A 12,050-nucleotide genomic window follows, 5' to 3' on the forward strand; every position below is an offset into this window, starting at 1 on the left:
TCTTCCCGTGCGATTATCCGGGAGCAGAAGTTTTGTGTTTGTACTGGTTACTTAGATTTTTTTTTAACTATTTCCTTATTTTTGAAGTGCTATCCATCTGTTGTGAAAGAATTGAAAAATGTGAAGAAAATCACCAGTTGTTATAAACTGAATGTGGTCCCCCCCCCCAATGTCTGTGTTGAAACCTAGTCCCTCAGGCATTTGGAGGTGAGGCTTTGGGCAGGTGATTAGCTGAGCGTGGCGCCCTCACAAGTGGGATCGGCGGCCTCATAAAAGAGATCCCGGGGAGGGCAGTTCCCTCATCCCACTCCATCGTGTGAGAACCAGGTGAGATGACAGCCATCTACAAACCTTGGCTCGCCTCACACTGAATCTACCAACACCTTGATTTTGGGATTCCCAGCCTCCAGAACTGTAAGAAATAAATGTTTGCCGTTTACAGGCCACCCAGTGTATGGTCTTTTGTGGTAACAGTCTGAACAAACTAAGACACCGGTCGTATCATTATCAAGAAATAATTACTCTTAAGATTTTACTATGCTTTCAGAATTTTTTAAGTTCATAAAAGTGTTTTTCTTTACAAAATTATGCTATGAGTGCAACTTATCTCTTATACTCTTTATCTAAACTATATGACTAGCACTTTCCCAGGTTATTACTCTTTGTAATTTTAAGTGTCACATAATAATCGGTGGGACATAGGGTTATATATTCATTCAGCCCCTTATTTCATCTTTTTTTAGCAATTATCAACAGGGCTAAAATCACCCATTTCTGCTCATAAACCTTTATCTGCCTTTGGATTTTTCCTTTGAAGAGATCAGGTCCGTATTTTTTCCTTATATGGCACACGTTTCAAGATTACTTCAGTGTTTCTTAATAAATAGCAAAAGATATATTTTTCCCCCAAATGGAATGGACACTCTCCTCCACTCCATATGCCGAGGCCGACTTCGCAGAACTGGTCCACTTCCTCTGGCTCGATAGTCCTTGTCTGTCCTCATTTCCGTGTGGGTGCGCAGGATAGCCAGGCTGGGTTGGCTTTTCAATGACTTCACCAGAACCAGAGACAGAGCTGTACATGTTCCCACGGTCACCTCTTTATTCAAACCATGGAAAGCTGACTATTTTTTTTTCCTAACTGGCACAGGCTGTGTTTGGGTCAGGAACCCAACATTAACTACAAAGACTGACCTCAACCCAGGGAACATGAGAAGAAACTAGATAACACTGTTGGAAAATTGTTCTCTCATGTGAACTGGCATTCGAAATATGTACTAGTATTATGTACATTTTCTATGCCAATGGAACCCAGTGGAATGGAAAATAATGTGCTGGCCTTAGTAAGTCGAGGGACTTGGACTGACTGAAATCTATCAATAAGACAATCCAATTTCAACTAATTTTCTCACTCATCATATCCTTCTTAGATGCCAGATTCTGCCTAGGTTCCCAGCAAAAAAAGAAATGATAGGAGTTCACAGTTGGGGCAGCTGGCTTTCTCGTTGTCTATGGTGTGTTAGTGTAAATCTAGTGGAATCTAATTGCAGAAGGAGGGGCTCCTGGGTCTGCCTGTGCAGTCAGAGGAAGAGCTTACTCAGATTGTATAAGAGTGAGAGAGAAGAGAGGACTGCCCTCGATGCTTTGGACCTTATAATGTAGGGATAAAATATTGTCGTGGGTGCTGACAAAATTGGGGCAGCTTCCCAAGGTTGATACTGTACATGATTTTAGATTACAATGAAACTGAACCCACAAGAAACCAAGAAGGTTTTAGCCCCCCTCCATTCCCCGGTAATTTTTATGATGGATTTTGTTCACCCTGCTGGTTTCTGGTCCTCCGGCCTAAAGATGAAGGTCATGGGCCCCAGAGCTGGTTTGGAATTAGCTCACTCAGCAACACCAGCAGACAACAAAGGGTGTGTCCTTGACCTATAGACCTTCTGCCAGCACAAGGAGGTGACTCCCAGGTGTGGAGAGAAGAGGCAGGGGCAATGTCCTAATTCCTTTCATTGTTTCATGTAGAAATTGAGAGTACATAGTGACATCTAATCACAGATTAATTATACCTTATTTGGGATGCCACTGCTCTTGTTTCTGCCTTAGCTTATCTCATATACCTTCTTATACTCCCTGTGTATCTCCATCTGTGTGTATCTCCTTTTTATTGGTCAACTAATTAGTAAACTCACAAGGAGAATTCTAGAAAAAACTCCAGAAGGACTTCAGATACAACATAACTTCTTGCTCATGGCAGAAAGGCAGGCAGTTTTTTGAGAAGAGGCTCACAGCCCTTTCATACCCTGCTCAGAAATAACAGTCACAGCCTGCATGGTGTCACGGTATCATGGCCCCATTCAGGGGATTTTTTTCCAAGAGCCTTCCAAAAAGGGGCATGCACATTACTAACTCCATGGGAGTCAGCATGCAATGAGAAGCATGAAAGAACAGACCAAACCCACAGGCGTGTGGGGATCAGACTCATCTCAACTGCTCATCACCAGTTGGGATAGTCTAGGAAGAGGGAGCTTGTCAGATGGGCTTTGAAGGATGGGTAGGATTTCAAAGGCAGCGATGGCTGAATGATCTGTTTTAGGAGGGTGACATCGGTCACCTTCATTCTTCAAGAGGAAGCAAGAAAGAGATTTGTGCCAGCAGTTGAGCTGCATGACCGAGGACGGGCAAGATGGTGGCAACAAGGACCATCCGGAGAGAAGCTCAAGAAGACAAATGGACAGAGGGTAATGTTTACTGATATGATAGCTGGAGAACTTCACCCTACAACAGGGAGTATTGGATGAAGAACAGTATCTGGGTAGGTCTTGGTGGCTGCCACATGAAGTCAGTCCCTGATCACTGCTCAGGTGTGTTGGCAGAAAAATCATATGACTCTTGTCAACCCATACCCTGTATGTGGAGATGGCCTGCCTTCAGAATTCCGACGTCCCTGGCCAAACACGGATTCCTTATACTTCACATGGGACTCCTGTTTATGGAGGCATCGCTGGACGGTCTGTTTGGATTTCAATGCAGTGACTGTGTGTACCATGGAAAAAATGAGAGCCACATCCTAGCAGGACGCCAGAGCGCAGTTGAGGAAATCCTGTGGTGTGTCATCCACGCAATACTAGAAGGTCACCAGAGCACTGGGCAGGCTGAACAGTGCCCCCTGCTCTTGAAATGTCACCAAGGATTGGAAGCATGGTTTTCTTCTGGGACCAGATCAGGTTTCCAGTGTCTCAGGGATGGAATGGGCAGCCAAGCCAGAACAGATTTCCGATGATCATCTTTCCATGGGGCTGTGACTTCCAGTCAAGGTGTGGGTAGCTGAAGGTCTCCATCTGACTTCCCGACCATTTTCTTACTAGCTATGTCAGGAAAGCATCATTCTTGATCTCGAGATTACTGAAGTGATTTTTCTTAACTCCTTTATCCTCATCTGAAGCTTTCTGTTCCAACCCTTAGCCACATGCATAGCCAGTATGAGAAAGAGCCCTTGACCTAGGGCTATTTCTTTTGAGCAAGCTACACTGTGTGCCCTGGTCATAGTTACAGCCTTGAGCTGTCAAGCAACCCGGGCTTTGTACTTGGTCAGTAAAATTGAGAGGGAGCCAAGATGCAAAACAAAACAAAAAAATAAATAAATAAATCATGCATACATCTATACTTCCCCCACCCCAGAGAATGTAATTTTAAATAGGTTATACATCACAAGGTACATAAGTCAGAAGGTACAAAAGGGGTTTATGGCAAAAGTTAAACACTCATCCCTCCCCCACCCCCACTCGTCCAATTCCTCTTCAGGAGGTAATGACCTTCTCAGTTTCAGTTTTGTGTGTACTCTACACACTCCAATGTGTTTATTTTAGCGTCTATTCCTCTTAGCAAACATCACCACCACGGTGACTATCCCCATGACCACCTCCTCTCCAGTCACATGGTTTGCTTCCTCCTGGTCCCAGAAGAGCACGGTCAGGTAGATGGAGTCAGAGATCCAAGGTCAAGAACAGAAAGCAGAAAGCCTGATAGCTCTCTACTAGGGGTCCCTATTCGCCTGCAGGGGATGGATTCTCTCCATCTCCTGTCCCCTTCCCTCTTACCCCTTTAGATGGCTAAGAAGCTGATGCTGTGGTCCTTCACCCCATCCATCTAAGCATCAGTGATACCTACAGGACCATGATTATCTCTTAGTAAAATTTCCTATCCTCTTAGTTTATCAGACTAGGTTCTTAAAGTACATATATTGGAGCTACAGGACAGAAGTTATAAAACTTAAATGTGCATAAGATTTTTTTTTTAATTCTATTTATTTGAGAGAGAGAGAGATCAAGCGCATGCATGGGGGGAGGAACACAGGGAGAGAAGAAAAAGCAGACTTCCCAGCTAAGCAGGGAAGTGGGCTGGAGCCCAGCACCCTGGGATCATGACCAGAGCAGAAGGCAGGTGCTTAACCAACTGAGCCACCCAGGTGCCCCCTTTACAGTTAATTATAAAATGCAGGTTCTTGGGGTCCACAAGCAGAAACAGAAGGTCTGAACCGAGGCCAGAAGTCTGCGTTTACCGCAAGAACTTCTCTCAAGGTGATCCGGATACGTGGTTCCTGGATCCAAGTTTTCAAAATCCCACTTTTGGTATTTTCTCTGACTCTTCACCCTAGAATCTTCTATTAGGGTATTCCTTGAATGTGTCCTTCATGGCTGCTGATTTTCTGAAGCTATGACCTCTGTAAGACTATTCTGCATTGCCTGGGTATTTTTCTCTCTCCTTCTATTGTTGGATATATGAACCTTAAAGGTGTGGCTGGGAGACTTGACAAATCCATTCTCCCTGGTTTTTGTAAGATGACACCACCCATTGCTTAAATACCGTCAGCCACAGTTCAGGATACCAACCCTCATTTCTTGCATTTCCCATTTCTCTCTTTGTTTCTAAAGCCACAACTTTCTGCTGAGTTTTCAGAGCAGGATCTCAAAAGCCCTGGACTTACCTTTGCAAAGGTGTCGCAGCAAATTCATGTGGTGGTCTGGGGGCCTATAACAGTCCTTCCAGTCCTCTGGTATATCTACATTGTGTACACCAGGAAATTATTTTTCTAACTCAGGTCTGTATATCTCTAAGGGTTCACTTAAGTGTTTCAGAAGGTCTGAGAACCCTCTGAGGTCACTGGTTATATTATTTTTGCATTTACATGGTAACACTAAAAATGTATGCATACCCTCGATCCTATGGCTGACTCTCTTATAACAGAGGCTTGCTACATGACTTCAGTTCCCTTATTCAGATCTGTGTTTACCGTCAGGTTGCATCTAGTAACCATCTACAGGGATAGCGTTTAACTTTGGCGTGTGTTGAGAAGCTCGCTTGCAGCTGTTACATCGGCTTGCCTTCTGTCTAGCTCACACTGAGAGGCTGAGTGGAAAATGTTTCTTTTGTGCACTTATGTCTCCCAGGCACTTAGAGCAATGCCAGACACACAATAGGTACTCAATAAATATGTGATGAATGAATGAATAAATGAATGAATCCACAACACCTCTCTTATTCCCATGCTGGCTTTGTTCATCAGTTTTACAGACAAAATTCTTTTGGCAGTGACAACTGGCAAGGGAAAAACATTTTTCAATGGATAAAACTTTGGGCTAAAAATGTGTGTTGCTGTGAGTGAGATCCATGAAGTCCAAGAGACCTAAGAACACAGGCTGAGGGGATGAACGGGGTCCCAAGTCAGATGAACAGCCCCCTACAGGCTCGTGACTAGACCCCTGATCAGTTCCTCCTCTTCCTTCCCTCCTGGGCCAGGAACAGACAATCTATCATCCTCTGCCTGTGCTGGACAGGGCACGATGGTCTTCATGCTCTGTGAAAGGAAACTCTCCCATCTGTGTGTGATTCCAGAGTAGCTGTTTTCCCTCCATACATCATTTTGTTTGGCTTGCCGACTCTTAAAGTTGGTTTCACTTTTCCTGATAATGAAGGAAACACGCCATAAGAATAAGATTTAGGGAACTGTAAAGACATAGCAAAGAAATAGATGCCCAAAGCCTTGAGGTTCTCCAGGTTTATAAAAGATACCTTCCCTATTTTGTTTCTCTGCTTGTAAATGTAAGGTTCGGAGAGTCGCCATTAATATTTCGGTGCGGTTCTTTTTCATCTTTTTTTCTATGTGTATGAATTCGGTTGAAATACAGAAAGCTGCCCACGTTCAACCATTACTGACCCACAAAATGGCCGTTTTATATGGTTTAACTCAGTAATTCAGAGTGGAAGCCACACTGCGTATATAATTTTACCCTGTATTCTTCTCCCTTGTCATTGCTACAGCACCACTTGCCCGCGTATTTGCTGGGGCTTCAGCCCTTCAGGAGTTTGCATTAACATACAAATAATTGATGAGCATTAGCATCTCAGCTGGGAGCCCAGCTCTGAAACAGTCCACATGGTGCCCAGACTTCCTGAGCCTTGCTGTGAATGCCGATCCTCAGTGATCCTTCCAGGAAACTCTTCCTGTAAATGCCCCCAGCCAATTGCCTGTGTCTGGTGCTGGGCACCAGATTTCTTCCGAACCCAGCAGCTTCCGGGAATACACTAATAACTGTGTCCAATTGGGCATCTCGCATTCCTTTTGCCTGAATCTGGCCCATTACCAGTGATGCTATTGGGTTTGTGGCATACCTTCCTCTCCAACGAAATGACCCTCTTTGGTTTTGTGTGTGTGTGTTTCTTTTTTTTTTTTTTTTTTCTTTTTTAAGATTTTATTTATTTATTTGACACAAGTAAGAGATCACAAGTAGGCAGAGAGGCAGGCAGAGAGAAGGGAGGCTCCCCTCTGAGGGGCTCAATCCCAGGACCCTGGGATCACGACCTGAGCAGAAAACAGAGGCTTTAACCCACTGAGCCACCCAGGCACCCCTGTGTGTGTGTTTCTTGTTGTTTAGTGATTTCTGGGCCAGGAACAGTTGACCAGCACTACTAAAAGAGCGAGCTGGGGTTTTTTGGGGTGTTTTTGTTTGTTTGTTTGTTTCTGGTTTTGGTTATCAACAGGAGGGCTGCTCTTAGGGCCCTGGATTTCTCTTGGCAAACATCATCAGGACTATCGGCCTTGTATCTTTTCATCGCAACAAAGTTCTGAGGAGTCCATGGACCAGGTAGTTCCATTATGTTGTGATTCTGACTCCAACATGATTATGCAGGAAGAATCATCTATGTCCGGACTGGCCTCCTCATCTGAGACTTGGGCTGGCCTTACCCTCTGATGAAGCCTCTACTTGCTCTCGATTTGGCTGGGTTCAACCACATAGACTAAGAAGGTTATGTGTCCATCCAAAAGCTTCATATCCATAAAGTTTGGGAGCTTAGGACCGAAGATCAGTTGTCACCACTGATAATAACATCATGTCACTCCAGGTGCAACAGCGGAAAAGAATGGACTTTAACATTTTGGCTCCAACACTAAAATAGTAACAGGAGACCAGAACATTTAAAAGCAATCTGCAGCCTACAAAAACATCAAAGGGTAGAGATAATAAAGCAAAAAAGGACACAAAATGAAATGATAGGTGGTTTCTCTTCTGATCAATACATGGTAAGCTGCCACACAGAGAAGCAAAACCTAATACCCTGGTTTTGAGGTCAGACCAACTGTATTCAGTCCTGACCCTGTATCTTACTAGTTCTGAATGGCTCCTAGATTATTTCCTCTTCTGTAAAACTGAGCCAGAAACAAGCATCCTAGATAGTGACTGTAAGGATTAAAGACACAATATCAAGCACACTTGAGCTTAACAATAGTAATTATTGTTATTATTATGATTAGACTTTCACAAAACTTCACAAATTTTTAATTTGGTCTTTTAATGTTTATTATCACAAACACAACAGTGTGACAGTAATAGGTCAACTTTGTTTCTTGGGTTATTTTTATATATTTTTTAGTAATAAACTTAAAAAGAGGAACTAACCTCACTACCCTCCAAAACTGAACTATTTACATTTTCCCATATTTCCTTCTAGTCTGGGCGAATGGGTAGACATAATCTTTATGCATCATATTTGTGTTTTCGTCTCCACCCCTCCCCTCAACCCCCCCTCCTCCCCGCAACATTGTATTTTAAGTTTTCCCCTGTTGCATTATGGTCTAGCTTATTATAAACTAGTTATTATTTCAACAAACATACCATAACCTAACTAATCATTCCACTCTTTGACTATTTGGGAGCGTTCATTTGTATCCAGTTTGGGGACTATTCTCTCCTTTTATTCCTGCTTCTGTTATGGTGATGGAAATGCACGGTTTTTAAACGGACTTAGGTCTTTTTTTCCCCTTAGATGTGCAGATATTTTTGAGTTCGAACTTAGAGCACTGTTTAAGCTCACGACTGTTGCACGTGTGGAAAAAGATAGTTTCAGCCTAGTTTGTGGTGGAAGGCAAACTTGAGACCTAACTCCAAAAATTCCCATGTCCATTAATTTACGCTTCCTCATATTAGCACTTGGCAAACTGGTTTGCAGATGACAGATAACTGAGGAAGGCACTCACAAAACGGATTTTTAAAGTGGATTAAACATGTTCAAGTGTTTTATTTCATTCAGTCCCCACATTCTGCCCAGATCCAAGTGATGGGTTTTCTTGTTACTGGAAGCACAGAGAGGGTATGGCGCTTGGCCCAGATCACACAGCGGAGAAGGCAGAGAACGCCCTTCGAGGACTCCGAATCCCCAGCTTTCTTCCTAAGCTTTTAAAAAAGGGCCCTCAGACCCCCTCCACCCCCCAGAAAGCGTGGAGAACAAAGCGGGGGCTGAGCGTCCCGCGGGACTCCGCCGGGCTCTGCGGGGGCGTCGCCGGCCACACCGGGAGACTCCTCCTCCCCGGCACTCGGGCCCCGCCCGGCTCCGAGCATGCCCAGTGAACTCCCCGTCCTTCGCAGTGGGGCTCTGGATCTGCGCCGTGGCTCCAGGTTTTGCGAGCGACCAAAGGGCCGGGCAGGGCTCGGGGCGGGTCCTGTTCCTAGGACTCCTTGACTCCGTCGGAATTCCCCCCGACGCGACGCTCAGGCGGCGCCCGCTTGCAGTGGCGCTCCCCGGGGACAAGGACCTAGATGAGGTGCCAGGTGTTCCGGGAGGCTGCCGAATGGCCCTGGGCAGACCGGCCACCTGGACCTCGGGCACCTTAGTCCGGACCGGACGGTTCCAAACATCAGTCCATCCCTCCATTCACATATCCATCCCACAAACAGTTTTTGAGCACTTACTGTGTGCGGGCGTGCAGGAGCTGGGACACTGCAGGGACAGGCAGGGCTGTACAGCTCCAGCCATTCCCTAGGGGAATACACAAGTAAGCAAATGAGAGGAAAAGTCACTTGCCGACCTCATCTCCTACTACTCTGTCCTTGCCAAAGCCTAACTAGTATTGTACCTTTAGTGTCTTTGCAAAAGTCGTTCCCTCCGTGGGGCTGAAACCTTCTCAGTGTCACTCTCACTGGCTGATCAGTCCACCTCACTGAAAACCGCACTCCCTAGACTTTCGTCTCCTTACCCTGTCCTTTTTCCCCCTTTAAGGATTTATAACCTTCTAATATACTATATAGCTTGCTTATTTACATGTTTATTGTCTGCTGCTTGACCCCTTTCCCTAAATTCCACCAGGGGACAGGATTTTTGCCTATTTGTAAACCGTGCCTGAAGAACCGAAGTAGACGATCGATAATTACTTGTTAAATGAATTAATGGATAGTGATAGATGTGAAGGAAATAAAACGAGGACATGGAGAATGTCCAGGAACAGGGTGTTAATGTAGTTAGGTGCTGACGCAAGCCTCTCAGACAAGGACATAGGTACAAGGAGAAGGTGCCAGCCACTTGAAAAACTGGGCAGAGAAGTCCTACACAGCAAGAGGGGAAAGGCGTGTGCAAATGTCTTGAGGGTGGCCAAGTACTGAGAGTTTGGTGGTCATAAAGGTGCTCATGGGGCTGCAGGAAGGCCGGCGTCGGATGAGGGCGAAGAAGACAGCAAAAGCACAGATGGGAGGAGGAGGGTAAGGGCGGGTAAGAAATATGGGGAAGACGGTTTAAGCCGGCAAACTTACTAGTGGAACGGGATGAGCACTGGTGTGAAAGTCAGCAGGACCCCAGCTGGGCAGGACTCGTCCTCGTTTTAAAGATTTGTTCAACGTGGTCTGTTTGACATTCCTCAGCATAAAATCACTGAGGGCTCGGCACACAGTAGGTACCCAATAAATGGTTATGGAACGAATGCCTGCGTGCCTGCGCGAAGGGACTGGGGGCTGCCAGGAGCTGGGCAGCAGAGCCCCAGCGGCCCTGGGCCGCGCGTCCGAGCGCGCCAGAGCCGGGCGGAGCAGGGGCGCCCCGCGGGGCAGCCCCGGCGCCCGCCCCCCGCCCCGCGCGCGGGCCCGTCGCGGCCAGCCCGGCCGGCGGGAGCCGCCCGCGGGCGGCACTGGGCATGCTCAGACGGCGGCCAGGTCGCGCCGCGAGCGAGCTTCCGCGCCGCCCGCTCGCGCGACCTACCTGGGCGCCCCGCGCCCCCGGATGCTGCAGGTACGGGCGGGCGCGACCCCAGCGGACAGAGGCGGGGCGCGGGACTACCGGGGTTGGGGGGCGCGCTCGGCGCCGCCCCGCCCCCACCCGTCCCCGAGCGCGCGGCGAGCGCGCGGACGGGCTGGTGGACGCCGCGGCCCCGGGGTCCCGACGCCACGTCGGGGCGGGGAGGGGGCTCCCGGGGTGTGCTCACCTGGCGGGGCCGTGCCGGGAGGGAGCAAGCGGGGCGGGGTGGGGCTCAGTCCCGGGCGGGCGGCCGGGACGCGGCGGCGGCGGCGGGGCGTGGGCGTGCGCTCCGACCCGGGCAGGGGTGGACGTGGCCGGCGAAGCTGGAGGGCCCAGCACCGCGACGACCCCAGCCCGGGGCGCCGAGGGGGCGCACCGCCCGCGGGGAGCCAGCCAAGCGCGGCGGCCAGACCTCGGCTCCCAGGGCGAATCCGCCTCTCGGCTTTCAAAGATGGCATTTCCTGGGCCTGGCACGAACTCCAGCGCCAATAAATCCTCCCCGTTCCGCGGGCGATATGGAATGATTTATCAGGTACCTGCGGTGAGACAGCTGCAGTGGGGGAGTACATGTGAGAACGCCCAGCCCCCCGGAAATTCCCATTTTCAGCAACCTAAACTTACTGAGAAGTTGCGGTTGCCTTAAAAATTCATGGGAAGTTGAGACAACTTGACACCTGGGTTTTCCGAGCTGGTGGAAAGAGCTTGTGACTTGGAAACTGGAGACCTCCTTTCAAGTTGGGCTCCCCCTGCCCAGCTGGTGACCTTGGGCGAGTTGTTTAACCTCTCTGATCTTCGGTTTCCTCCCCTGCAAACAGCCGGTAATAATGCCCACCTCACTGGGTGGTTGGGTGGATTAAGTGGGATAAATTATGTGGAGGTGTTTGGCTCCGTGCCCGGCACAAAGCAAGGGAGCAGTTGGCGTGATGTGAATTTAATTCGTTTAGAGACCCTCGTGGCTCCCATTTGACCAAGAAATTAGAATTACGAAAGCATCTTCAGGGCCCAGTGGCAGAGTGACAGACCCTGTCTTTGTGCCCTGGAGAACTGCAGAAGTCAAGGGTTTTGGAAAAACAATTTAGCCGAATTGTAATCTGAGAGCATCTTAGTTAAAAGCAGTTTTATACATTCAGAAACTCCAGAAGTTGGCAGTTCAGCTTTACTTACAAAAGAGCTGTTTTGCAAGATGATCCATCTTGCAAATGTTTAAAGAGATGATGGGAGGAAGTACAGCCTGGTTAGAAGGATTTCTGTTGGGAAAAGCTTTCCTGATTCTTTAGATCAGGGTTTCTTAACCTCAGCACTGTTAACATTTGGGGTTGGATTGGTTTTTTTGCGGGGCCTGTCCAATGCATTGCAAAATGTTTAGCAGTGTCTCTGGTCTTACCTGGTAGATTCCAGTAGCAATCCTTCTCCCTCAGTTGTGCCAACCAAAAATGTCCTGTCGTGTCCTCCTCCCCCCCCCCCCCCCCCCCCCCCCCCCCCCCCCCCCCCCC

The 12,050-nt window shown here is 47.9% G+C and overlaps 2 protein-coding genes across 10 annotated transcripts in view; one reads left to right on the forward strand and one right to left on the reverse strand.

The window, feature by feature from the left end:
- Window positions 1–5,547: 5,547 nt before the first annotated feature.
- On the reverse strand, window positions 5,548–11,015 carry LOC132024525 (immediate early response gene 5-like protein). Of its 3 annotated transcripts, none has more exons than XM_059411111.1 (3): window positions 10,745–11,015; window positions 9,249–9,315; window positions 5,548–5,963 (listed from the first exon to the last, which is right to left on the reverse strand). In XM_059411111.1, the coding sequence occupies exons 1-3, from the start codon at window positions 11,013–11,015 to the stop codon at window positions 5,741–5,743; spliced, it is 561 nt and encodes a 186-aa protein (XP_059267094.1). In that variant the 3' UTR covers window positions 5,548–5,740. The 3 variants fall into 3 exon arrangements, 2 of the variants coding, with proteins under 2 accessions (XP_059267094.1, XP_059267093.1); XR_009406257.1 differs by lacking the exons at window positions 5,548–5,963; window positions 10,745–11,015 and adding exons at window positions 7,835–9,091; window positions 10,083–10,370; XM_059411110.1 differs by lacking the exon at window positions 5,548–5,963 and adding an exon at window positions 7,835–9,091.
- Window positions 9,772–12,050, forward strand: part of PTPN3 (protein tyrosine phosphatase non-receptor type 3) — a 111,773-nt gene continuing 109,494 nt past the window's right edge. For 3 of the 7 annotated variants that reach the window (XM_059411103.1, XM_059411101.1, XM_059411107.1), the window contains exon 1: window positions 10,432–10,551. The gene's annotated coding sequence lies outside the window, so the exon portion shown is untranslated. Of the gene's footprint in view, window positions 10,042–10,431; window positions 10,552–11,008; window positions 11,090–12,050 lie in introns of those variants that run through there. The other 4 variants (XM_059411105.1, XM_059411102.1, XM_059411106.1 and 1 more) reach the window with 4 other exon arrangements.

This window comes from Mustela nigripes, chromosome 9 (assembly GCF_022355385.1).
Source record: "Mustela nigripes isolate SB6536 chromosome 9, MUSNIG.SB6536, whole genome shotgun sequence".
NCBI lineage: Eukaryota > Metazoa > Chordata > Mammalia > Carnivora > Mustelidae > Mustela > Mustela nigripes.

Excerpts from the sequence above, each read along its gene's own strand:
- LOC132024525 (XM_059411110.1), bottom strand. The coding sequence starts at position 11,015 with ATGCCATCTTTGAAAGCCGAGAGGCGGATTCGCCCTGGGAGCCGAGGT. Across the intron at positions 9,316-10,744 it reads TCCCGGCACGGCCCCGCCAG|GGAATGGCTGGAGCTGTACA; the intron begins GTGAGCACACCC and ends GTATTCCCCTAG. Across the intron at positions 9,092-9,248 it reads CTCCTGCACGCCCGCACACA|GTCCTTGTCCCCGGGGAGCG; the intron begins GTAAGTGCTCAA and ends CACCTCATCTAG.